Here is a 26395-nt window from a genome sequence, read left to right on the forward strand (position 1 = left end):
GCAGACAAGCTGGAGAGGGTTCAGAGGAGGGCAACAAAGATGATCAGGGGACTGGAAACAAAGCCCTATGAAGAGAGATTTAAAGAACTGGGCATGTTTAGCCTTGAGAAGAGAAGACTGAGGGGAGATATGAGAGCGCTCTTCAAGTACTTGAAAGGTTGTCACAGAGAGGAAGGCCAGCATCTCTTCTCAATCATCCCAGAGTGCAGGACACGGAATAATGGGCTCAAGTTACAGGAAGCCAGATTCCAGCTGAACATCAGGAAAAACATCCTGACTGTTAGAGAAATACGACAATGGAACCAATTACCTAGGGAGGTAGTGAGCTCTCCCACACTGGAGGCATTCATGATGACGCTGGACAGCCATCTGTCCAGGATGCTCTGACCTGGATTCTTGCACTAAGCAGGGGGTTGGGACTCAATGGCCTTGTAGGCCCCTTCCAACCCTACTATTCTATGATTCTGTGAATAAACATGCTACCACTAAGCAGCAGAGAAAAAGAAGCTCTTCTAAAACACTGTCATACCCCTGCTGGAAGTCTCCTCGGAGGAGGAATTGCTAGAGGACCAGGAACCACCCATCACCACCAATGCCCAGGATTTGCCAGTAAACCAGGAGGAGCCTGGGCCCTTAGGCATGACTACCATGAGCACATTACCTGTGGAGGACAACTCTGCTTCAGAGGTGGAGGCAGAGAAACCCCCAAGCCCTCGGGAAAGATACTGCCTGAAAAGACAGGAATTCAGAAGGAGTGCTAGACTGAGCTAGAGGACTTCTTGTGTGAAAAGGTCTACTTGTACATAGGGGGCTTGCTCCCAAGAAGGACATTTCAGCTGCAGTCACTAACAGCTGAGGCGTGGCTCTGACAGCCTCTGCATACAAACAGTAGTGTAAGTCTGAGTGAGTTGCTGGAAATGACATTGACCAAACCTTCCTGAACCCAGCTTGCCTTGCCTTGCCTGTTTCCTGGTTTGAGTACTTCTGAACAGAACTCTCAGTGTCCCTCTGCCTGTGCCTTGTCTGCTGCACTGTCTTGGGACCTTGTTGCCTGTTACCTGGACTTGGCTGTGACCCTCTGTCTGTGTGCTCCTTGTCTATTGTGTTGTCTTGGAACCAGTTTGACTGTGACCTGGAGTGGTGAGACCTTGCCTTCTGCCTGATCCCAGTTTGTGCTGACCATCTTGGACCCTTGAAACTGCAACTGTTATGCTCTGACTCTGGAAACATGACACAAACATTCTCTACTGGTAATTACAGATTTAGGACTTCTAGAAATCAAAAGAAACACTTCGTTCTACCTGCACTGGATTCTGGTTTCTGGTTGCAGAGCAGCAGTTTGAGTTTCTTGTGCTCCGTTGTTTTGCTTCTAATTTTTTATTGTTAAAAGCCCTTTATGATTTATTTTATCATTTATTACTGGTAATTACAGAACTAGGACTTCTAGAAATCAAAAGGAACATTTCCTCCTACCTATCTCTAAAGCAAGCATCTTTCTCTGACATCAAAAAGGCCTAGACAAGTGAACAAAGTGCAAGCAGATTTGAGACAAATAATTAATTTAAAAGAGAGATTTCCAGAAGTAATAGAAGCAAATGATTGCCATTCATAATGAATTATCAATTTCTCCAGAAAGAACTGAGAGACTGTGCTCCTGCCTCTGGCTTCTTTCTCTCTCTCTCTCTCCATTCTCAGGGACAAACCAGAGCACTAGCCTGAAAATGTTGCAGAAATGCTAGGGCAACTAGCTCAGAAAAAGTGAGTTGCCACATGGCGGCATTCTATTGCTACGTGACCAGGACATGGTCCCCCAACTGTCTCCAATATACTGGTTTACAGGAAACAATCAGTGGGCAAATGTGCACCCAACGCCAAACCACTTAATTCAAGACACCCTAGATTGTTTGTTGTGATATGCAAACCAGAAACTCTGGCTTGTCTCTCCCCCAACAAGCCAGAAAAATAACCCAACAACAAACCAAGGTATTTCTCTGGCTTGTCAGAGGAGGGCCAAACCAGAGTTCCCGGTTTGCATGTTATGACAAACCATCCAGAGATGGAGCATCCCTGGGTTGTTAACCACTTCTGCTCACAGCGGGAGCGACTGGGCAGCATGCACCAATGCACCACTGCTTTCACAACAATCCAGGGTTTAAAAGAAACCAGGTCTATGAACTTTTAAGAACAAGTATCACCATTTGGGTAATGGCCATTAGAACATCTAATTTCTCCTGGAAATGACCCTACAAGGGCTAGGATGCACCATAATGCTTTGATTTGCATTTTTTATTGAAATCAAGGTACAATTTAACTTGTACATCTAATCATGGGGCACCGCAAGCAACTTGCAGAATTTAGACGTGTTCTAATATTATTGACTCTACAGCGCTCTCAACTGTGACAGAACAAGAATACTGGAATCTTTATGCATCAAAATTTGGGTGGGCAGGCAGCTGCTTTCAAGCTGTGGTCATGAACATGAGGTCAAGACTAGGAAATGTACCAGTGCACTGACCCAGTTCAGACTCAACCTCCAGTAAACGTCTTCTCCTTGTGTGCATGGCTTTGGCAAAGGTTTCCCAGTTTTTACAACACGGTGGTTCAGACATCATGGGAAAACTGTAGTTATTGACAAACCAAGATCTGAGGAAGGATGTAGGGGGACAAGGAGGGAGTACAAAGGCACATGGCACATTCCAAGTCTAATAAACCATGGTTTATTGGACCAGGTTCATTATGTGTAAACTAGATCAAAGAGATACAAGCCCAGCCTATAATGTACTATGTCTATGCAAGACAAAGAGGGTGGACAGCACCTGGTGGAACTCACTAACAGCTAGGAAAAAATGAAACAATAATAATGGCCAATTATAGTGAAGCACCTAATTGATCAGTATTTAAAAGATTAATTGTGTGCTCCCATCTATAAATATAATTGCTTTAAAAATATTAAATGATGGGATAGTTCATGAACACTGAGGACCACTTTATCCCCATTATTCTATCTGGAAAATCATCCTACCTGGAAGGGAGATTTCTACTCAGTAAATCTAAAACTGTCCCTACCAGACTGCCCAAATGTATACATTCACAGCTAAATAAACGCTCATGCCCCACTTCATACATGACAACACAGAGTGAGGTAGCCCTCAGAATCAATATTCAATACAAGACAGGCAATTTGTCTAACTTTCAATAAAGGCCCTTGTGGTTAAGTTACTTAAGAAAAAAATGTAGGTGCAGAATATTGCTGCACAAAGGGCCTGAGTACCTTTCTTTTATATTTAGGTAACCAATTATATTGTGGGTGTCTTTTGAGGAAACTCACTTTGACTCTCTGCATTTTGGTTTCATTGCCTGCAAAATAGGGACAATAGTGCTAACCTATTCTCCTGCCAAAAGCATGTACAAAAGCAATGGAATGTTATATGAATAAATAGGACATTAGCAAACTGTCAAGGGCTTCAGTTACCACTGTGAAGGATTGCTGGTTTTACCCCAACAACCCTGCAAGGTAGGACAGGCCCAACTTGGCCACAAATTTCCCCAAAAGTAACCCAGTAGCTCCCACCCAGGCCAATAGGCACTGCATTTAGCACTGAAGTTATTCAGGTAGACCACACCAACTGAGGGTTGGATAAAAGTTTATTAAAAGAAAAAGGGGAAAGGAACAGGGGAGAGGTGGTAGGTTGTACAGGAAATTACAAGCAAGGTTCAAAACTCTAAACAAAGCCAGAAACGCCAAACCCCAAGGCACACACTCCCAAGAGTAAAACAATAAAGCTAGCTAGTCTATCCTATACATACCAAAGTATGGGTCTCCCAGGATAGCCATTGACCAGCAGCACACCCTAGTACCGTCAGGGCCAGAAGAGACACCCGCCCCTTCCTTAGCCCTCTTTTTATTGCCCAGCCCTAGCAACTCCGGGCAGATTTGGAACACCCAATCCAAGCCCAGTCCCAGGACAACCCACTCCGCCCTTCAAAGAGGCTGCAGCTTCCCACCAGGCACAGCTGTTATCACTTTCCCAATTAGCCAGAGCAACCCCTGACAGGTTGAGCTGCCAGGCTGGGAAAGGCCCCAAACCCATCAACCTCCAGGTGGCTGCTGTATAGGTGACTGCCCCAATGGCCCTCATGGTTCTTACTCTATTAACCCATTCTTGACAACCACCAATACTACAGAACTAAGAAAAGGCACCAATAAAAGGCGCCCGTATAGAACTAAGAAAATGCACTTGATTTCAAGTTGAGGATACTGTTTAAAGTAGCTATTTTGAGAGAGACACAGACACACTTCATATAGTGTGTGCAGGGCAGTGGTGGATGGGTATTTTATTTTTTTCAGCATTTGGTGAGTAACTCAGACTTAGTTTTTTGAATCCCAATAAGTCAAGATCAGCTGACTGCCACTCTTCTCCACAGATTGGTGCAAGTGCAAGCCTTGCAACTCAGCATTCACCTGTCTGTCTGTGGGGAATAAGAATTGCCTCCAGGGAAACAGATACATCCCACCGCCATAGGGACAGAGCTGAGCAGGGAGCCAGCTCTGGGCTATGGTATGACAACCACACACACACACCTCTACTTCATTTAGACATCATGAGAATGTCTTCCCTATCCGGATAGAAAGGCCGTGGAAGGTATTAGTTGTTCTTTGAATTTTCTTCCCTGTGTATGTCTGGAGTAGACTAGGAAGCAAAGTAAAGACTGCAAGAAGCTGTGTTCCTCATGGTGTGTTGATTGTCTTTGCTGAGCTCAAAAAGGCAACTATTTTTGATAAGCTTTTTGGTTCCCTGGGAGCTGAAGGCAAATTATAGTCATATGCAGCTTTGATCTCTGCCTTTTCTTTTGGTTCACTTACACCAATCTGTAGAGAAGAGTGGCAGACAGCTGATCTTGACTTATTGGGATTCAAAAAACTAAGTCTGAGTTACTCACCAAATGCTGAAAAAAATAAAAAACCCATCCACCACTGCCCTGCACACACACCCTTTTGTATTTGCATAAATAGATGGGAACCTGGAAAAATACAGCAGTCATTAAGGGCATTGCAGAAAGCAGCTTCTGTTCAGTTTTGCCATTCACTGATAAAACAGCAGGGATTAGTGTCAAAATACAAGGATAAAACCATCAGCCTGAAGTGAATAAGAATCCCAGTTAAAATCTCTGCATAGTAAGACCACCACGTATTTCTCCCTCAAACTGGAGAGAAGGTGGGAGGGTAAACTCTGTGTCCTTCCCTCAACTCACCTGTGCTTGCTTTTATTTTCATTCCCACGAACACACTTCCCCCCTCACCCCCGCTCCGACTGCTCTGTGCTGAGGCTGCCTTTCACCATCTTGTTCTGCAAGGACGGAAGAGAGCAAGGGAGGAGGGGCTGATGTCCAGTATGCCAAGGAGGAGGTGAAGGGGAACAAGAAGGTAAAGAGAAGCAGAAGAGAAGATGAATATATGGAGAATGAAAGAGAGAGAGAGAGCAGCATCAGTACTAGAACCAAACAGATTTTTCAGACAGGATTTCCGCATGACAGCACGTAGCATTTTTGTGAAGCAAGAAATATACAGAGTTCAGTGAGAAAATAGAGTTGCATCCCCTGCAAAATTACAGAACTTCCACACTGAGCACCAAAAGGCATTACAATGCTGGGCTTGTGCTTTTTTATGCTTCTTCCTTGAGTGTTCTGAAAGGACATTTTACAAAGGGGGTTTTCTCCCTAGTGTTAGATGGTTTTAACCATTTTTAGCAGAAATGTTAAGCTTGAACTATTTTCATTTTGTGGATAATCTAAGAAAATATAGCTAGTTTCACATCTTAACTAAAGGAATCAGCTTATGACATAAATAGGGGTTAACATGACAAAACATTTTTAAACAGCATGTTTGAAAGACCTCTCAATGTGTTATTTTTAACTATATCTCCAATAATTCTTAAACAGCATCTTTTTTCTACATTAGGACAACCTCTTAAGAGAGTAGGACAAGTAACTTGGGATTTCACTAGAAGAAAAACTAGAATATTAAAAGGGCTATACATATTCCATAGTTCAGAAAAAAGCAAATATTGATACTGAAAAGTTCCAGTGCTTTATTTTTCCACAGAAAAGTTTCCATTTCATAAGTTCATTACTAATAATGAATCAATGCCAGTTGCAAATACAAAATCTGGCAGCCTTGGCAGTTTGAAAGTTGTAATTAATGTTTTCAGGTGATTATACCTAGCAAGTATGTGAGAAAATACACGTCATTGAAATACATCAAGACTGGCTTGAAAAATGCACACACATGTGATATCTGATGAAATCTCCAATGCCAGAAAGGAGCTCTGTAGGATTACAAGCTATTGGTGAATAGGGTTTCAACAGCCTGTTCCCTTTCACCACCTTGTGCTTAGTAGAAAGAGAATAAATAATGCAAAATAAGCAAATATATGCCCATTTTCTTGGCATGCATAATTTATATGCAGGTTGCAGAAATCCATTTTTCATGGCACAGACTTACTTTTTAAAGCACAGCATACAGACAGACCTATGTGCAAATTTTAGAAATGAGAATGTGCATTGTTTCCATTTCCATTTAAGTGAGATTTATACACCCATTTATCAGTACCTCAAATATGATAGGTTCACAGAAAATTCTTTGCAATTCCATGGCATATGTTGCACTTTGTTCGCTGTTGCCATTTTCTGCTTTTATGATATTGTTCTTAAGTTGCATTGGAGTGTTTACAAATTTTCTAAGCCACCTCATGGATTCACAAATCAAAATGTGGGAATCTGTGTGTATGCATGTATATACATGCACACATACATAATGTATATGTATATACATGCACGCATACATAATAATACACACACACACACACACACACACACAGCTTTTCACCAAATAAAACCATGGACTATTAAAGTTGAGTGCCCATTTCTCACATAAAATAGTAAAGAGGCCTCTACCTCAGCTTATGATATGGTATCTCACAAATTCCCCTGAACTCTGCTAAACTTTGCTCCTCCAAAACCAGTCTTATTATACATTTATCAATTCTGTACATTTGCTGGAAACCATGGCTTGATTTGAAACACTATCCAACACAACCTGAATAACTCTGAAGGCATAATGTGCATTCAGTTATTTGAGGTTTGGCAGGTTTCTGAAGTCTTAGTGAGACATGACCTATGTGTTTGGAAGTATTCTCTATTTATAATATTGTTATTTAACAAAACAGCCTTCTACTTTGACAAAATGACTTTCTGCTCAAAGAACTTTATAGATTTTTTTCACAGAGATGGCTGGCTTCTCTTCAAATGGCTCCATTATTCCTTGCTCTCTACTATAATTAAAGAAACAAATCAGGCCTCTATGTTATACTGAAAAACATGCAGACATGCCAGAAATCTCCAAAATAGTTACATATGATATTATCCAGAATTAATACAATTTCTATTCTCCTCTAAAAAATAGTTTTCATCACACTTTAGATTTCCTAGCTGTGTGAGAAGTATGTTTTAGATATTTCAAAAGTTGGTACCTTAACCATTTTTCCAGAGGTTGAACAAGTGGCCTAGGATTAGCAGGGCAATTGTACCAGCATAGCAGCTACTGCTAATCTATAAAGACGCAGAGATTCATTAATAAGAAAAGTTTTCCAACCAGCTCCTCATCCATTTTGACCCTAATCTTTCTCAGAATATTTTCAGACAACCACTTGTAACAGAATATTTACTGAATAAGAGCCAAAGAAAAATATTCAGTACAAAACCCATGAAATGAAGTTAGCTTCACAGAACAAGCAGTAATACAGAAGAAAAGTATTAAAAAGGGACAATATGCAGATTCTTATCGTCTCTAATTGTTCAAAGAATGCAGAAGCATATATATATATGCACACAATATAAGGAAACAGTCTGGGAGCATATCCTTTAAGAAAGCATTACCAGGAAACAAAATTGACTTGAAATAATTAAAATAAACTGTGATGAGTGCAACAAAGAACAGTGCCAAATTCATAATATTATTATTACCTTGTGCTTGGGGCACCTCACTGAGAAATTCTCTTCATTTAGTAAACAATCTAGAAGAGAAGAAGAAAACAGAATGTACAAATATTTCTAAAATAAAATGGTAGCCCCCAACTCCAAGACCTTTATGAACTTATTTTAAACACATACCAGACAACAGTATTGAATCTGCTTCTTCACCTCTATAATACACATGGTTGCAGTTGCAGCACAGCAAACACAAATGTTTAAAAGACATCTGCAAGCACATTGTAAGTATGCCTTGGTCAATTCAGCCTCCTAGACACTCAGTGTTTGAGGACACACATCTCCCCTTCACACATTACGGCATTCATCCAAGCAGTATGCTGCAAACACCTTTTTCCAAAACCTTAAGTTGTTACAGAGGCTCTTTTAATAGACTGTTTCCATACTTAAACCTAGCATCAATAAACATTGCTTAAAACAACTGCTTCTATCTAGGCATCTTTCTCAAGTCATACTTACACTTTAAGCTTATGTCCCTAACATTATTGCAACTGCCCTTTGAGGGAGGGAGAAAATCTAATTTCAGCTGTACCATCAACATAGTGAGTCTTCAGAAAACCATTGATGGATCCAGTCCCCACAATTCTCTACAACTGGGGTGGGCAACTTTGGGAGATTCTAGGGCCATACAACCTATGAGCTGCACTCTGTGGGGCAACCCCCCAAAAATACAGAAAAGAGGGGGGGGGGAATCACCAGTACCACTCTGTAGAGCACTACAGTGTTTATATTTAACTTGTGTCCTGTTGTTGTTGTTTATTTGTTCAGTCGCTTTCGACTCTTCGTGACTTCATGGACCAGCCCACGCCAGAGCTTCCTGTCAGCCGTCGCCACCCCCAGCTCCCCCAAGGTCGAGTCCATCACCTCCAGAATATCATCCATCCATCTTGCCCTTGGTTGGCCCCTCTTCCTTTTGCCTTCCATTTTCCCTAGCATCAGCATCTTCTCCAGGGTATCCTGTCTTCTCATTATGTGGCCAAAGTACTTCAGTTTTGCCTTTAATATCATCCCCAACTTGTGTCCTAGCTGAATGTAATCCCTTTGGCACAGGGCCGAATTTAGCTTGCAAACCAGCTAGATTTGACCTTTATGGTGTTCTGTAGTGCCCCAGTTACCACTTTTTTTGTTAAAAAAAAAAAAAAAATTAAAACGTTTTTTCTGGGGTGTGGGCGGAGCAGTGGGAGTTAGTGAGGGCTGTACTGGGGGACGCTGGGGCACACATATGACCCACAGGCCACACGTTGTTCACCCCTTCTGTACAACTTCCAAGCAACTGTCATGGTGGTAAATCAAACCATGCTGATTTGAAACTATATTAAATATGTGGTATATTAAATACATGACATAACCGTATCTTCCTGCTGTTACAATCTATTGGAAAAGTTGTTACAGTCAGCATGGGACAAACAATAGAAAAACTGTTATCACTCTGATTTTGGCTCAGTGTCCTTTGCTGCAAGGGAACATATCAGTGTTCCAGATTGACAACTCTGAGCTGGATAAAAAGAAAGGAGCTTGCAGTTGGCAAAAATAATTCAGTGTAGTGATGCACTAATAGAAACCTGTATCCCAGCTAGCAGCCACAATTCAAATCAAACAATTAGGAGATGTGCAGTATGATACGATCCCACAAGTAAAACAATTTTCACAAAACAGGAACTCTCAAAACCAAGTATTAGAAATGAAAATATTTTTTCCTACGATATATTTAGCTTGTTGGTAAGGACTGAAGTCGTGTATATCATCTAAGCATGAAGAGTTTTAAAAAACAGAAGAACTGCATTCCTGGATCAGCACACATTGCAGTATCAGTAATCTGATACAAGGGGAACAAGCGGGGGATGTGTAGTAATTGTCCCCTGCTCCGGGCCTGTCCAGAGCCAAAGGATGGCTGGGGGAGGCGTGACCCCATCTTCTGGCTTTCGTTTGCTGCTCTGCAATGCCAGGTCTGTTGCCCAGAAAACCTCCCTCATCCATGACATGATCCTGGATGAGGGTGCAGACCTGGCATGTATTACGGAGACCTGGCTGGCCGAGGCTGCTGCTCCAACCCTTGCAGCCATGTGTCCAGCTGGATTTTCGTATGCACAGCAGCCGAGGGCTGGGGATCGGGGAGGGGGACTGGCTGTTATCTACCTAGAGTCCTTGGTCTTCACCAGACCCCCTCTCCGGGAGACCAAGGTTGATGAGTGCATGTACTGGAGGTTGGGCCCAAACGGCAGTCTGGGGATTCTGCTCATGTACTGTCCACCCCGCTGCACAACTGACTCCCTGGCCGAGGTGCTTGAGGTGGTCTCTGATGTGCGTGTACAGTCCCCTAACTTATTGGTGTTGGGGGACTTCAACGTACATTCGGAGGTCATCCTCACAGGAGCACCTCGGGACTTCATGGAGACCATGGCCTCTTGGGAGCTGCACCATATTCTAACTGGGCCCACCCATGTAGCCGGTCATGCTCTAGACCTTGTGTTTGTTTCTGGAGAAGCTGGGAGTGATCTGGAAGTTGGGGGTATATCCACCACCCCCTTGTCATGGTCAGATCACTATCTGGTGACGTTGGACTTCTCGGTTCCACAACCCCTCTGCAGGGGTGGAGGACCCATTAAAATGGTCCGCCCCAGGCGTCTTATGGATCCAAATGGATTCCTGAACGCGCTTGGGGATTCTCTGGCACGCCAACGGCCACTCGGTCGAGACCCTGGTGGGTGGCTGGAATGCCGCAATCACTGGGGCATTAGATCAGGTGGCTCCGAAACGCCCTCTCCCCCTGAACAGGGCTCGGACTGCACCATGGTTCAATCCGCGGTTACGAGCTCTGAAACAGGAGGTGAGACGGCTAGAGTGCCGGTGGCGGAAGTCTTGCTCCAAAGATGATCAGACACGGGCTAGAGCTGTATCTTCAGCCTATCACGTGGCGGTGAAGGCAGCAAAAAAGGAATATTATGCTTCCTCTATCACGTCTGCAGAGTGCTGTCCCAGGAGGCTGTTCCAAGTGGTCTGGAGCCTGGTTGGTCCTGTGGCTCCTGAACCACTGGAGGCCTTGGCAAGGCACTTTGCAGATAAAATTGATCAGATTAGGTGTGTTACTCTGCACGCTGTGGATACAGTTAGTGAGCAAGAGGCAGCCTGTGGCAAACCGGTTTTGTGGAATCGGTTCCAGCTTCTTCCTCCTGAAGTGGACAAGATGCTTTCATCTGTAAGGCCGACCACCTGCTTACTTGATCCTTGCCCATCTTGGCTCATTATGGGCTGCAGAGAGAGACTGGGTGAGGGGATCAGGGCGGTGGTGAACGCCTCCTTTGAGGAGGGAGTGATGCCATCAGCCCTCAAGGAGGCAGTGATAAGACCGCTCTTAAAGAAGCCCTCCTTGGTTCCTCAAGTTCTGAACAACTTTCGCCCAGTCTCAAATCTGCCATTTTGGGGCAAGGTGATTGAGCGGGTGGTGGCGATGCAGTTGAAGGCACACTTGGAAGAAACTGATTATCTAGACCCACTTCAGTCAGGCTTCAGACTTGGGCATGGGACAGAAACGGCCTTGGTCGCCTTGGTAGATGTTATGAGGAGGGCTCTGGACAGGGGTGAATGCTCCTACCTTGTTCTCCTCGACCTCTCAGCGGCTTTTGATACCGTTGACCACGGTATCCTCCTGGACCGCCTGGAGGGGTTGGGCATTGGGGACACCGTATTGCGGTGGTTCCGGTCCTTCCTCTCTGGCAGGTACCAGAGGGTGGCACTGGGAGAGGAGGTTTCGGACCCATGGCCACTCACTTGTGGGGTGCCACAGGGTTCCATCCTCTCCCCAGTGCTATTTAACATCTATGTGAAGCCGCTGGGGGCTATCATCAGGAGGTTTGGGGTGCGGTGTCATCAATATGCGGATGACACGCAGCTCTACCTCTCGTTCAAATCTTCACCAAGGTTGGCCGTAGAATCCCTGTCCAAATGTCTGGAGGCGGTGAGTGGCTGGATGGGGAGGAATAAGCTGAAGCTGAACCCTGACAAGACCGAGGTACTTTTGGTGGGAGACAAAAGGAGGCTGGGGGATGTTGACCTGGTGTTGAATGGAGTACGGCTACCCTTGAAAGACCAGGTCCGCAGCCTGGGGGTCATTTTGGACTCCCAGCTGTCCATGGAGGCTCAGGTGTCAGCTGTGAGCCGGACAGCGCTGTATCAACTCCATCTGATACGGCGGCTGCGCCCCTTCCTTCCCGACCATCTGCTCCCATCAGTAGTACATGCCCTGGTCTCCTCTCGTTTAGACTACTGTAATGCGCTCTACCTTGAAGACGGTTCGGAAGCTGCAGCAGGTACAGAACGCGGCAGCTTGCCTGATTAAAGGCAGCCGCCGGCGAGATCACATCACTCCAGTGCTGAAGGAGTTGCACTGGTTACCAGTTGTTTTCCGGGCCAAATTCAAGGTGTTGGTTTTGACCTTTAAAACCCTATATGGTTCCGGCCCAGCCTATCTTAAGGAGCGCTTCCAGCAGCACCAGACAGGCCGCTTAACAAGATCAGCCTCGGATGGCCTTCTCTCTGTCCCATCAGCCAGGACAGCTAGACTGGTGGGGACGAGGGAGAGGGCCTTTTCTGTGGTGGCCCCCACTCTGTGGAACTCCCTCCCTAGGGAACTCCGCCATGCTCCCTCTTTAATGAGCTTCAGTCGTGCATTAAAAACGTGGTTGTTCAGGCAGGCATTTGGGGTGGGTTAGGGTATTTTAGAAAAAGTTTTTATTGTAGAATTTTATTGTTTTAAATTGTTTTATTGTACGTTCTACATTGCCCAGAGTGGCTGGGTGACCAGCTAGATGGGCGATTAATAAATTTAATAATAAATAAATAAATAATAAATCTGTCTCCAACAGTGGCCCAGCAGAAGTTCCCAAGAAGCTTGCAAGCATGGTATGCCAAAGATAAGTTTCCCACATTGATTGTCTCCAACCATTCAGTATACCAGGGTAATGATGTTTATGCTTCTAAAGATTTTGTTCTTATCAGGATGGCATCACAGAATGACACCAAATGCTTTGTTAAGGGTGCAATCCTATGTACGGATGTTCAGCCAGAGAAACGTCCTACAACTAGCACGGCTGGCTGGGAATGCTGGGAGCAGTATGACTTTTTCCTGTCTAAACATGCATAAGAATGTGCACTAAGATATTTCTCCCCCAACCAGACCAACTTAAGCCATGCAATCTGATCTTTCTCCCATAATTATTCAACAATTGTCTTTTTGCTGAGAATACCATGGAGTCCCAATTAGCAGCAATTAGGTGCTCGGAATAAATGTGTCTAGCTCTTCACAGAAGTCAGCACTGACTCACCTTACAATAAATGTACAAAGAATAGATAACAGCCTATTGGTAACCATCTCTCCGGAAAGAGAGCTTAAACTACTTGTGACTCAAGGTCAAAGAATTCCTTGACACTGATATTAAAGCTTTAAAAATACCTACTTCCAGAGATAGCAATTTCAAATCTTTTTCAATAGCAAAGATATTTCACTTGAAAATGTCAGGGCAGATGTAGAAAACATTATCATCATAGCTGAGCAAAAGTCCTTCATTCACCAGCCTCTCAAAGAAAATTTCTAAAATACTCAATATATTCTCAAAATATTCTGCAGTCTATTTGACTTATCATTCATTTTCCTGTTTTACAGCATAAAGCCATTTATAAGAAAATCAGATCTGTGTTCAACAAGAGTTCATCAGCTTTTGGCAAAGGTATCTTATTATGAAGTCAATTTTTGTCATGTGTGTGTTATCACAACTGCATTCTTTGATGGCCATGCGACAATCAGTATTCCAAACTCCAAATATGGAAAAAAAACAGACAGAATGTGTGATCACAAGAAGCAAAGTTCCTACTTCCATGCAACTTCTTTTTAAATAAGTTAATTTGCATATCAGTAGCTCTAAGATGCAATGAATTATGAAACATGGCCACTCCCATCAAGAAACCACATATTTGGAACTGACTACCCATCTTAACTAATGCTAAATTAAAAACACAGCCTAAACCAGGGGTGGGCAGCATGCACCCCACAGGCTGCATGTGGCTCCAAGGGTTTTGCAACCCCCACTGGGTCCTCTACCTCTGTAGTGCAGCCCCCACCACAGCTGCACCACCAGATTCCCAGTGATTCTGTTGGGAAACAAGGTGTGAAGGGAATGTGCCCCTTGTTTCCCAGGAGAATCGCACTCCATCCCCCAGCTGTTGGAGTGTGAGCCTCCTAAGAAACAAGGTGCACACAAGGATTGCATGACTTGTTTATCTACAGAATCATGCTCCCCCTCACCTGGGGGAGAGTGCAATTCTACTGGGAAACAATGTAAGGATGTGCATACAATCAAAACTTGACTTTGTTGATGTTCTCCAAATTCCACCTTGAAGCTCATTCTATCTTGTGTCCGTCTCAGATTGCAGTCTTTATTATTATTTTTTCATATGAAAATCTGTGCATATTTTTGCAAATGTATGCATCAATTGTGTGCATCTTTGAAATGTACACATTCTTCTCCCATTGATTAAAACATGTTTCTGTGCATTTTTCAAATGTACGCACACTGTCAAACACATTTTTGGGAATCCACAAATCACACTGCAAGCTCAGAAATGTACAGACTTGGACCGCAGATTGCATTCGAGTCTGTGTTCGGTCCAGAAGGTGCTAACTGGGTAAAATCCTGATAAAAAAAACCGAATGAATTTCTCATATATTCTTAGAAACACTCTCCCTCATGCACTTTGTTTCCTGGTGCTACACCTTTTCCCCATTTTTTTGAAAGATTACCTCCAGAAAGGGGCAGGGGAGAGGAGAGGAGAGGAGAGGAGAGGAGAGGAGAGGAGAGGAGAGGAGAGGAGAGGAGGGAATTAACGGTAACATTTCCAGTGGCTACTGGTGGGAAGGGTATGAGCCTCAGTATGCTGCACAGAATGAATTCAGCTTTTCATGTTGCAGAACGATGACTTATTTTTGTAAAGAACTGGCTACATAGAACCTTGTCTGTCCTGCCAGAAGTCATACAAGCCATTAGTAGAATACATCTATGATGTCTCAGTCCCTTTTTCTGGTAATCTATGATCAGGGTATCCAATGAACAGTGCATACTGTGACTATTCGACCTCACAACTGTTAATATTTATATCCCTCATTAATTTTCCAACTCTATGTTAGAGGCAGTCAATAGTAGTAGGGCTATCACTGCTCTGTGCCAGTCCTAAAAACACCGGAAAGTCAAGAGAGGCCAAACATAAAAGCTTGCTTCAGCACTATTCGGTGGCTTTCTCTGGTGGTAGTTCTATTTAGCCATGTCAGATTTTTAGAAAGAAGTGACTCCATATTGTTGAAATACAGTCTGGGAAGCTCATATACTTCACAAAAATGGTTCTAAATTCCACAGAAAAAGCCCTATTATATGTGCATCCAAAAGTACCTCAGGTCAAAGCTGAATCATAACAGGCACTACACAAGTATATGTTAACACAAAAGCTTCTGCAACCAAGATTTTTACAATCCAGTAGAAGGAATGTAACAGGTAGAAGACATAAAGCATATTGTCACAGCAGATGCCCTGAAAGGAAGAGCTTGTAACTAGCTTCAATACCTAGCTTCCTCCCTGGCTCCACTCCAACCCTATTCATCAGTCTGGCAACAGACTAAAAGTCTAGCCTCCAGATATAAGTGCAACTCCATCTTTCACCCTCCAAATGCCTTATGATTACCATCTACCTATCCTAATATAGGAAGTATGTACTGTAATTCAATTAACTCCCTCAAACAAGGAAAGGCAGAAACCACATAAGTCAAGATCCTCAAATTTCTGCATTTAGTGGAATTTGACAGAAGACCTAATTAAAGTCTAGAATACGGAATTTGGTTTTAATCTCTGCATCATGAGTAAATATATTTGTCGTTGCCACTTGTGAACCTAAAATCCACTGTTTGAAATCAAGTATTTTTCCACCATTTACTATATGGCCATTTACTACAGTGCTACATTCTATTCTTACAGGTCACGATTCTGCTTTGGTGGCAAATGGTTTTCAGTCTCCCTCTTTTATAAAAGTGTTCTTGGAACCAGTCAAAGAATAGTCATTTTAAGATTGACTTGTTCTTACCTGCATCGATGGCACATGGATAATGATATCGGAAGGAGCAGCCTTTGTTGTAGCAGCCTAAGGTGGCTCCTGGTTCCTGGCAATGAGAACATTTCTGAAAGAAATGAAAAGATAAAACACTAGCTTACATACAAACCTTAGATTTTTCTTCGATTTCCATCACATAAAAACGTCACCTTTCCAGTCACTGGCCTGAGTCTTGCATAATACTGACCCATGATTTCTTTATCCCATGGTTTGTGGCTCTACCCAGGGTTTGTCTGGCAGATGATTGAACAAACCATGGTTTGTTTTCTCAATTCGTGGGTCGTTTGCTTCCCTCCTCCTTCACCTGCTCCCTCCCTGTATCTCAAATGCCTCTGCAGCACTATCATACTGGCATGTAGAACAGTTGTTGTTTTTACCAATCTTGCGTGCTGCCTCAGTAGCCTGTGAAACAACCCATGAACAATCCACAGTTCTGGGTTTGCATGTAACAACAACCCATGTTTTAAATAACCCAGAGTTCACAACATAACAATAAACCTTGGGTTCTCTTTCTGGGTTGTTTGTCATTTACAAACCATGGTTTGTTTGCAGCCGCATTCACATATCATGACAACACAGAATTCAGCAACCCTTGCCATGGGTTAAGTCTTGTGTGTGAAACAAATATCTCTAGTTAATCAAAATCTTCAAATAAAATTCCAAACAGTTGGTATACTAGACCCAAAAGAAGTGCCAACTTCATAAAGGATGACTTGCTCCCACATGTGTCTGCCTGAACATTAATAGCCTCTTTTGAGGCTGTTCTCTTGGTGTCCCCTACATTCAGTGGTGAAATAGCTAGCAATTAGGAAAAGGTTTTTTTCAGCTGTGGTGCTCCAGCTTTGGAACCCTCTCCCCCAGGGAAGCTCCCCTGGCATAGAGCTTTGTCTCATTTCAATGCCAGGTGAAGACCTTTTTACTTACCCAGGCCAATTATTCTACAGTGGTACCATAAGGTTGTTTTTTAATGTGCTTGAGCAGGTGGTTAAAGGACAGCTCCAGGCACTCTTGTATGGAACAGATTATCTAGATCCATTTCAATCGGGCTTCAGGCCTGGTTTTGGCATGGAAACTGCCTTGGTCGCCCTGTGGGACGACCTCTGCTGGGAGAGGGACAGAAGGAGTGCAACCCTGTTGATTCTCCAGGACCTCTCAGCATCTTTTGATACCATCGACCACAGTATCCTTGTGGATAGGTTTCTGGGTTGGGAGGTGGAGCCCCTACTTGGATGGCCGATTCCAGAAGGTGGTGCTGGGGGATTATTGCTCTGTGCCATGGCAATTATGCCATGAGGTTCCACATTTTATCCCCTATACTGTTTAACATCTACATGAAACCGCTGGGGGAGGTTATCCGGAGGTGGGGGCTGAGGTGCCATCAATATGCGGATGACACCCAGCTCTACCTCTCTTTCTCATCAAAACCAGGTGAGGCAGTGGCTGTTCTGAATCAGTGCCTGGGCACGGTAATGGACTGGATGAGGGCCAATAAACTGAAACTCAATCCTGACAAGATAGAGGTATTGTTAGTAGGTGGTTCATCTGCCCGGCTAGGTGATATTCAACCTGTTCTGGAGGGGGCTGCACTCCCCCTAAAGGATCAGGTTCGTGGTTTGGGGGTGCTCTTGGATCCAGAACTGTCACTTGGGGCACAGGTGAACTCAGTGACATGGAGCACTTTTTATCAACTTAGGCTGGTATACCAACTACACCCTTATCTGGACAGAGATAGCCTAGCTACAGTTATCCACGCTCTGATAACTTGTCATCTGGATTACTGCAATGCATTATATGTGGGGCTGACTTTGAAAACGATCTGGAAACTTCAGCTAGTCCAAAATAGGGCAGCAAGATTGTTAATAGGGACTGGCCAACGAGCTCACATTACGCCAGTACTTTTCCAGCTGCACTGGCTGCCGGTTCATTTCCAGGTCCAATTCAAAGTGCTGGTATTAACATTCAAAGCCCTAAACAGCTTAGGGCCAGGTTATCTGAAGGATCGCCTCCTCCCATATGTGCCTGCCCGGACCATAAGATCATCCTCAGCGGCTCTCCTCTGTGAGCCCCTGCCAAAGGAAGTGAGGCGGGTGGCTACTAGGAGGAGGGCCTTTTCTGCTGTGGCAGCCCGGCTGTGGAATGAGCTCCCTAATGAGGTTCGCCTGGTGCCTACACTGTATTCCTTCCAGCACCAGGTGAAGACCTTTTTATTTTCCCAGGCATTTTAGCTTTCTAGACTTTTAGCTGTGCTGTTTTCAATCTGTATTTTAAATCTCTGCATTTCTGCTAGGTTTTATTCTGGTTTTATTGTGGTTGTATTGTTATATTGTGGTTTTAATGTTTTTATATTTTATATTGTTTTACTGTATGCTTTTGGGTTTTAATTTTTGTGAACCGCCCAGACAGCTTTGGATATTAGGCAGTATAGAAATTAATTAATTAATTAATTCTGCTTTGTTCAGCTGTTTCCTATTTATCTATTTTTAAAGCTTATTTTTAAGCACTGTAAGGCACCCCATTTCACTAAACCCAAGGCTGGGGGATGAAATATTATAACAAAACCTACTAGCAGGAACCCCCCGCCCCTGAAATGCAAATTATTCAGTAACTTGTTAAATAATACTTTATTAGATGCCCATCTGTGGACCATATCACAGAAAGAGAAAAGGAGGTAAGCTGGCATCCGTCCTATGCTGGGGCTCTGCCTCATCTAGCCTGTCTTCTACAGCAGCAATGGCACTTGTGCCTTTCAGAGTTATTTCTATAGACAGAAGGAGGCAAGGCAAAGCACGGTGCCGCTGCCTAGTGCATACATCTCTCGCAGAAGGCCTAGCCCAGGTTTTGTTTTACTTTCCACCCTCCATAAACAGATCTGGCTGATTAATTTATGTCAATTTCTTCAGCCCACTGGGTCTCACTGCTTCCCTAAAGTTTCTGATTCAAGACTTTGAGAGGGCCCTATGGTCTACACATGCAGGAAAATGTCATCATAAGAGTGCCAAGGTGGAAGACTGAGGAATCAGATTTTGAACGATCTCCAACAATAAAAAAAAATCCCTGCAAATTAAAAAAAGATGTACAGCAAGCAAAGGACCAGGCTAGACCTTTTACCCCATTCCCTAGTCTTCTGTTCACAAGGAATTGCTGCATGGAAGCGCATTCAAAAGTAGAATACCCCATCTGAAGTAGTACAGCCCATTCTACCACCTTAGCACTCCATCGCTTCATTCTGCTGTATGCGTAGACAGAGCCACTAACACACTACAATCTTAATAGACCTTCGCCCCAGGAAATCTCTTAACCGTCTACCTACACTGTTCCATCTACTTGAGGTGAACAACTGAGCAAGCAGCAACATAGCTCTGTAAGTAGCCTATCAGTCCTATGGACCTCATGAATTAGAGTGAATGAACAGCAGGAGCATACAGGGAGTTTTACATGGGAGTTTAGTAGGGAAATTTCAGGGGAAATCCAGGAGGTAGGAATGGGTTTGTGAGGAAGCTCATCTTTGAGCATGAGGGGGAGCTCCAGCCGATGAAGTGTCTCAGTCCCAGTGACAAAGCATCAAGGTAATAAGAAGTTAAGCAGACAGGTGAGTTTAGCAACAGGGTGAGAACACTAGGGCAATCAACCCTTCTCCCATTCTGATTGTAAACAACTTTCTTTTCCAGGAAAACAAATGCAAGAAAAACAGCTATGGAGGTAGGAAGCCAGCCAGGGTTTGGGGGCTATCCACTGTATTGGACAAAGTGTCACATGTATGATCTACCTGCTGGACAGAGGCTGTAGGTGTGTGCTCAGTACAATGAGCTTCTGGCTGTCAAGGAACAAGTTCTCTCCCCTGAGGCCAAGGTAGTTGACCTGGAGAAACTGAGAAAGACTGAGAGATTGGTAGATGAGGCCTTTGGGGATGTGATAGGGGCTTCCTACTCGATCTCTCAGCAGCTTTTGATACCGTCGACCATGGTATCCTCCTGGACCACTTGGAGGGGTTGGGCATCGGGGACACCGTATTATGGTGGTTCTGTTCCTTCCTCTCTGGCAGGCACCAGAGGGTAGCTCTGGGGGAGGAGACTTCAGACCCTTGGTGGCTCACTTGTGGGGTGCCACAGAGTTCTATTCTCTCCGTGATGTTATTTAACATCTATGTGAAGGCACTGGGGACTATAATCAGAAGGTCTGAGGTGCAGTGTCACCAATATGCGGATGACACACAACTCTACCTCTCATTTAAATCCTTGCCAAGGTTGCTGTAGAAACCCTGTCCAAGTGTCTGGAGTCAGTGAGTGGCTGGATGGAAAGGACTAAGTTGAAACTGAACCCTGACAAAACTGAAGTACTTTTTGTGGGAGACAAGGGGAGGTTGGGGGAAGTTGATCTGGTGTTCAATGGGGTGTGGCTGCCCCTGAAGGACCAGATCCTCAGTCTGAGGGTCATTTTAGACTCCTAGCTGTCCATGGAGGCTCAGGTGTCAGCTGTGAGCCGGGCAGTGCTATACCAACTCCATCTGATACAGCAGCTGTGCCCTACCTCCCTAACCATCTGCTCCCATCAGTAGTTCATGCCCTGGTCTGCTCTTGCCTAGATTACTGTAATGCGCTCTATGTGGACTTGCCTTTGAAGATGGTTCAGAAGTTGCAGCTGGTGCAGAACACAGCAGCCCACCTGATTAAAGGTAGCTGTCGGCAAGACCACATCACTCCAGTGCTGAAGGAGTTGCACTGGTTACCAATTGTTTTCTGGGCCCAATTCAAGGTATTGGTATTGGCCTTTAAAACCCTATATGGTTCCAGCCCAGCCTATCTTAAGGAGCGCCTCCAACAACACCAGGGACACCGCTCAACAAGATCAGCCTCGGAAGGCCTTCTGTCTATCTCATCAGCCAGGACACCTAGGCTGGTGAAGACTAGGGAGAGGGACTTTTCTGTGGTGGCCCCCAATATGTGGAATTCCCTCCCTCCACCATGCCCCCTCTTTGATAAGCTTCTGCCGGGCTTTGAAAACTTGACTGTTCAGGCGGGCATTTGGGGTGGGTTAGGGTTTTGTTTTTATTTTTTTTAGAGCAATGTTGTTTTGTTCAGGTGATTATGTATATTTGTTATTTGTATTGTGCGCCACCTAGAGTGGCTGGGTAGCCGACCAGATGGGCGGCTAATAGAGCAAATAAATAAATAAATAAATAAATAAATAAATCCTTAGAAGGGACCCATTCTTGGGGATGAACAGATACCCTCTCACACTGAGGATATGCTTCCAGGAGCCGGTAACGGACCATTTAACCATTAGAGACATAGACAGCTGGCTTTGTGATGGGCATGTAGACTTTATGATGACTTGCCTGCCTGGTACAAAGGATGGCACACATCATCTCTAGATAGCCTGGTAGATGGTGCTGCGGTGGAGTCAATGGTTGCAGTACATGTTGTCATCAATGATGTCAAGAAATTTAGTCATGTGGTCCTGCAAGCCAAATTTCGGTTGTTGTTGTTTATTCATTCAGTCGCTTCCGACTCTTCGTGACTTCATGGACCAGCCCATGCCAGAGCTTCCTGTCAGCCATCGCCACCCCCAGGTCCCCCAAGGTCGAGTCCATCACCTCCAGAATATCATCCATCCATCTTGCCCTTGGCGAGCCACTCTTCCTTTTGCCTTCCACTTTCCCTAGCATCAGCATCTTCTCCAGGGTATCCTGTCTTCTCATGATGTGGCCAAAGTACTTCAGTTTTGCCTTTAATATCCTTCCTTCAAGTAAGCAGTCTGGCTTTATTTCCTGGAGTATGGACTGGTTTGATCTTCTTGCAGTCCAAGGCACTCTCAGAATTTTCCTCCAGCACCACAGTTCAAAAGCATCTATCTTCCTTCGCTCAGCCTTCCTTACGGTCCAGCTCTCGCAGCCATAGGTTACTATGGGGAATACCATTGCTTGAACTATGCGGACCTTCGTTGTCAGTGTGATGTCTCTGCTCTTAACTATTTTATCAGGATTTGTCATTGCTCTCCTCCCAAGAAGTAAACGTCTTCTGATTTCCTGGCTGCAGTCAGCGTCTGCAGTAATCTTTGCCCCTAGAAAAACAAAGTCTGTCACTGCCTCCACATTTTCTCCCTCTATTTGCCAGTTATCAATCAAGCTGGTTGCCATAACCTTGGTTTTTTTGAGGTTGAACTGCAACCCAGTTTTTGCACTTTCTTCTTTCACCTTCATCATGAGGTTCCTCAGCTCCTCTTCGCTTTCAGCCATCAAAGTGGTATCATCTGCATATCGGAGATTGTTAATGTTTCTTCCAGTGATTTTAACTCCAGCCTTAGCTTCATCAAGCCCAGCACGTCGCATGATGTGTTCTGCGTACAGGTTGAATAGGTAGGGTGAGAGTATACAACCCTGCCGTACTCCTTTCCCAATCTTAAACCAGTCCGTTGATCCGTGGTCTGTTCTTATCGTTGCTACTTGGTCGTTATACAGATTCCTCAGGAGGCAGACAAGATGACTTGGTATCCCCATAACACCAAGAACTTGCCACAATTTGTTATGATCCACACAGTCAAAGGCTTTAGAATAGTCAATAAAACAGAAATAGATGTTTTTCTGAAACTCCATGGCTTTCTCCATTATCCAGCAGATATTGGCAATTTGGTCTCTAGTTCCTCTGCCTTTTCTAAACCCAGCTTGTACATCTGGCAATTCTCGTTCCATGAATTGCTGGAGTCTACCTTGCAAGATCTTGAGCATTACCTTACTGGCATGTGAAATAAGTGCCACTGTTCGATAGTCTGAACATTCTTTGGTGCTTCCCCTTTTTGGTATGGGGATATAAGTTGATTTTTTCCAATCTGTTGGCCATTCTTGTGTTTTCCAAATTTGCTGGCATATGGCATGCATCACCTTGACAGCAGCATCTTGCAAGATTTTAAACAGTTCAGCTGGGACACCGTCATCTCCTGCTGCCTTGTTATTAGCAATGCTTCTTAAGGCCCATTCAACCTCACTCTTCAGGATGTCTGGCTCTAGCTCACTGACCACACCGTCAAATCTATCCCCGATATTATTATCCTTCCTATACAGATCTTCCATATATTCTTGCCACTTTTTCTTGATCTCTTCTGCTTCTGTTAGGTCCTTGCCATCTTTGTTTTTGATCATACCCATTTTTGCCTGGAATTTACCTCCGATGTTTCTAATTTTCTGGAAGAGGTCTCTTGTCCTTCCTATTCTATTATCTTCTTCCACTTCTGCGCATTGCTTGTTTTAAAAATAATTCCTTATCTCTTCTGGCTAACCTCTGGAATTTTGCAATTAATTGGGCATATCTCCCCCTATCACTGTTGCCTTTTGCTTCCCTTCTTTCTTGGGCTGCTTCCAGTGTCTCAGCAGACAGCCATCTTGCCTTCTTGGTTTTCTTTTTCTTTGGGACATTTTTTGTTGCCACCTCCTGAACAATGTTGCAAACTTCTGTCCATAGTTCTTCTGGGACCCTATCTACTAAATCTAGTCCCTTAAATCTATTCTTCACCTCCACTGCATATTCATGAGGAATATTAGTGAGCTCATCTGTGGGTCTTCCCTGTTCTCTTTAGTCTGATTCTAAATTGTGCAATAAGAAGTTCGTGATCTGAACTACAATCAGCTCCAGGTCTTTTTTTTTACCGACTGCATAGATGTCCGCCACCTTTGGCTACAAAGGATGTAGTCAATCCGATTTCGGTGTCGACCGTCTGGTGAAGTCCATGTATAAAGTCGTCTCTTAGGTCGTTGGAAGAGAGTGTTTGTTATGCACAGTGAGTTGTCTTGGCAAAATTCTATCAGCCTATGTCCTGCTTAATTTTGTTCTCCCAGACTATGCTTGCCTGTAATTCCAGGTGTCGTTTGACTATCCACCTTAGCATTCCAGTCTCCTATAATGAAAATAACATCTTTTTTTGGCGTACTATCCAGTAGGTGCTGCAGATCCTCATAGAACTGATCTACTTCTGCTTTTTCAGCATCTGTGGTTGGGGCGTATATTTGGATCACTGTGATGTTAAATGGCTTACCCTGAATTCGAATTGAGATCAGAAAGTTGAAAACCATGACTTCCAAAGGTTGCTTTCTCTTTAATGCTATCTGTTTCATGAGCAGGGATCAATAGAAGAGCAAAGCCAAGGGTTCTCAATGCATGAATGAGACAGTGTAGGGAGGAGGGGTTTGTATTTGTTGGCACTTGCAGGACATTTTGGGATAAGACAGGCCTGCGCAAAAGGGATAGGCTCCATTTGAATCAAAATGCAACCAGAATGCTGGTGCTTAACATCAAAAAGGGGGCAAAACAGCTTTTAAATTGATCCCTGAGAGAAAGCCAAGAGCTGGCTGGGATGCTTTCACTTTGGGAAGAATCATCCCAAGGGTATGAGAATGAAAATATTTTTGATTATTCAAATGAGGACAAGGTAGAAATAGGCCAGAAGTGTGTAGCAGAACATGATAGCCAGACAAAGAGGCCAGAGGGGAAAATGACACCATATGTAGCTGTTTGTCCTAATGAGTGAAGCCTCTGAGCCAAGATGGGGAGTTGGAATGCTTGATTTTAAAGGAGGTATCCAAAGCAAAAAATAATTTAATGGGGGATTTCAATGATCCTCACATAGACTGGATAAATGCATGTTTCAGTCACTACAAAGACTTAAAATAATTTGATGCCTGCAGCATCTACCAGAGACAAAGCCATTTAGGGGACAATCCTATACATGTTTAAGATAGAAAAAAGTTCTACAACCGCCAGCATGTGCCAGCCAGCATGGAGGGATGCTGGGAGTTGAAGGTCTTTTTTTCTGTCTAAACATTCACAAGATTGCACCCTATGTCTGCAATCTCCATCTTGACTCCAAGTCTAAGCTGCAGGCCTCATAGCCTCAACATCTGGCCTAATCTTTGTACTTTTTTGTTCTGCACACACTCCTGCTTTTTGTACCACCTAATCTGATGAAGGATTCTGGAGAACTTGAAAGCTTCCACACTCTTTTGTGGCATTTTGGTCAGTCCTACTAAAAGTATTGCCTGTGGATTTTGCATGGAATTTCTAGACACCTGAAATAACTGCACACTAGAACAGCTGGTCATGGGACCCAGCACTTTTCAGGAAGAAGTGAATTTCTCAACCTTGAAAACATTTTCTAACACATAAAAACATTTAATATCAGAATAAAGCAAGGAGGATGCAACAAACCACTGCAGTATATTCTCTCTCCTAAAATAAGTGCTCCTGTCCAGGGTTCCAGCCAGCCATCCCCTCCAGGCAGGGCATTCTACTGTGTGTGTCCCCTCCTTCCATTTTCTCCCAAACTGACATCCTATATTCCATGACTACTGATTATGCTCAGTTGACACTGGGCTATTTGGGTGGGGCTGCTCCCATAGGTTTAAGATTTTTATTGTACTTCTGCAAACCCTGGGATTCTCCTCGGCAAGCGGATACCTCGTTTCTTAGTGACTCGATTTTGGTTACAATCCTGGTGTCACTCTTCAATTTAGTCTGCTGTTGGAAGGAGTGATGATATACCACTGAAGACAAATCTCTGAACATTATACCCACCATTTATGGTGAAAAGGCAGGATATAAAATAACTAAATAAATACCTGGGCGTTTTCCTCCTTTAAAAACACAAACACTTTTAGTTGTGTGGAATTTTAGCTGTTTCTTATTATTTCACCAGCATATGAAAGGATAAGCTCTCTTTATTACGTAAACAACAGCTTGGTATTCAGGCATACAGAGTTTTAACCAGTGGGGGCAAGCACTCCTAACTTTCTGGAGAGAAGGTGCCCCTGCATCCCTACTTCTGCCGAGTTATAGAGAAAGTAAGACTCAGCTGTTACATCACTTCTCCATATTGCAGCACAAATTAGAGGAATCTCTGCCTCTCCTCCAAGTCCTTTGTGCATGCTGAAGGCCTGGGGAGGGGAGGGAGCCGGTGGTGAGTACAAAGACAGGCTAGCTAGTAAATACCTATCATAATGTCAACTGCTAAAAGTGCACCATTTCTGATCCTAGATCACCAGGGCTAGAAAACTCTGATATGCCTGATTGTTTGGTTACTTAGAAATTGGACCCCAGCCCCTGGAAAACTCTGGGTTGTATCCAGTCTTAGTCCTATTTAACGTAGATCCATTGGACTAACACCAGATACAACCCCTTAAAAATAAACTCAGCTCTGTGCAGGACAGGGACCTAAA

The 26395-nt window shown here is 43.9% G+C and overlaps 1 protein-coding gene across 2 annotated transcripts in view; it reads right to left on the bottom strand.

Moving 5' to 3' along the window:
* The window catches only part of TCF20 (transcription factor 20), a 99196-nt gene that overhangs the window by 10054 nt on the left and 62747 nt on the right, over positions 1-26395 (bottom strand). Inside the window, exons 3-5 of one of the 2 annotated variants that reach the window (XM_084810025.1) lie at positions 16168-16261; positions 8023-8072; positions 5254-5381 (exon numbers count right to left, since the gene is read on the bottom strand). In XM_084810025.1, coding sequence (XP_084666151.1) covers positions 5298-5381; positions 8023-8072; positions 16168-16261 — 228 coding nt within the window. In that variant the 3' untranslated portion in view covers positions 5254-5297. The remainder of the gene's footprint in view (positions 1-5253; positions 5382-8022; positions 8073-16167; positions 16262-26395) is intronic. The other variant, XM_084810026.1, reaches the window with a different exon arrangement.

Source organism: Heloderma suspectum, chromosome 7 (genome assembly GCF_057233095.1).
Source record: "Heloderma suspectum isolate Gila_16-S chromosome 7, 16-S_ref, whole genome shotgun sequence".
In the NCBI taxonomy this organism is placed as follows: domain Eukaryota; kingdom Metazoa; phylum Chordata; class Lepidosauria; order Squamata; family Helodermatidae; genus Heloderma; species Heloderma suspectum.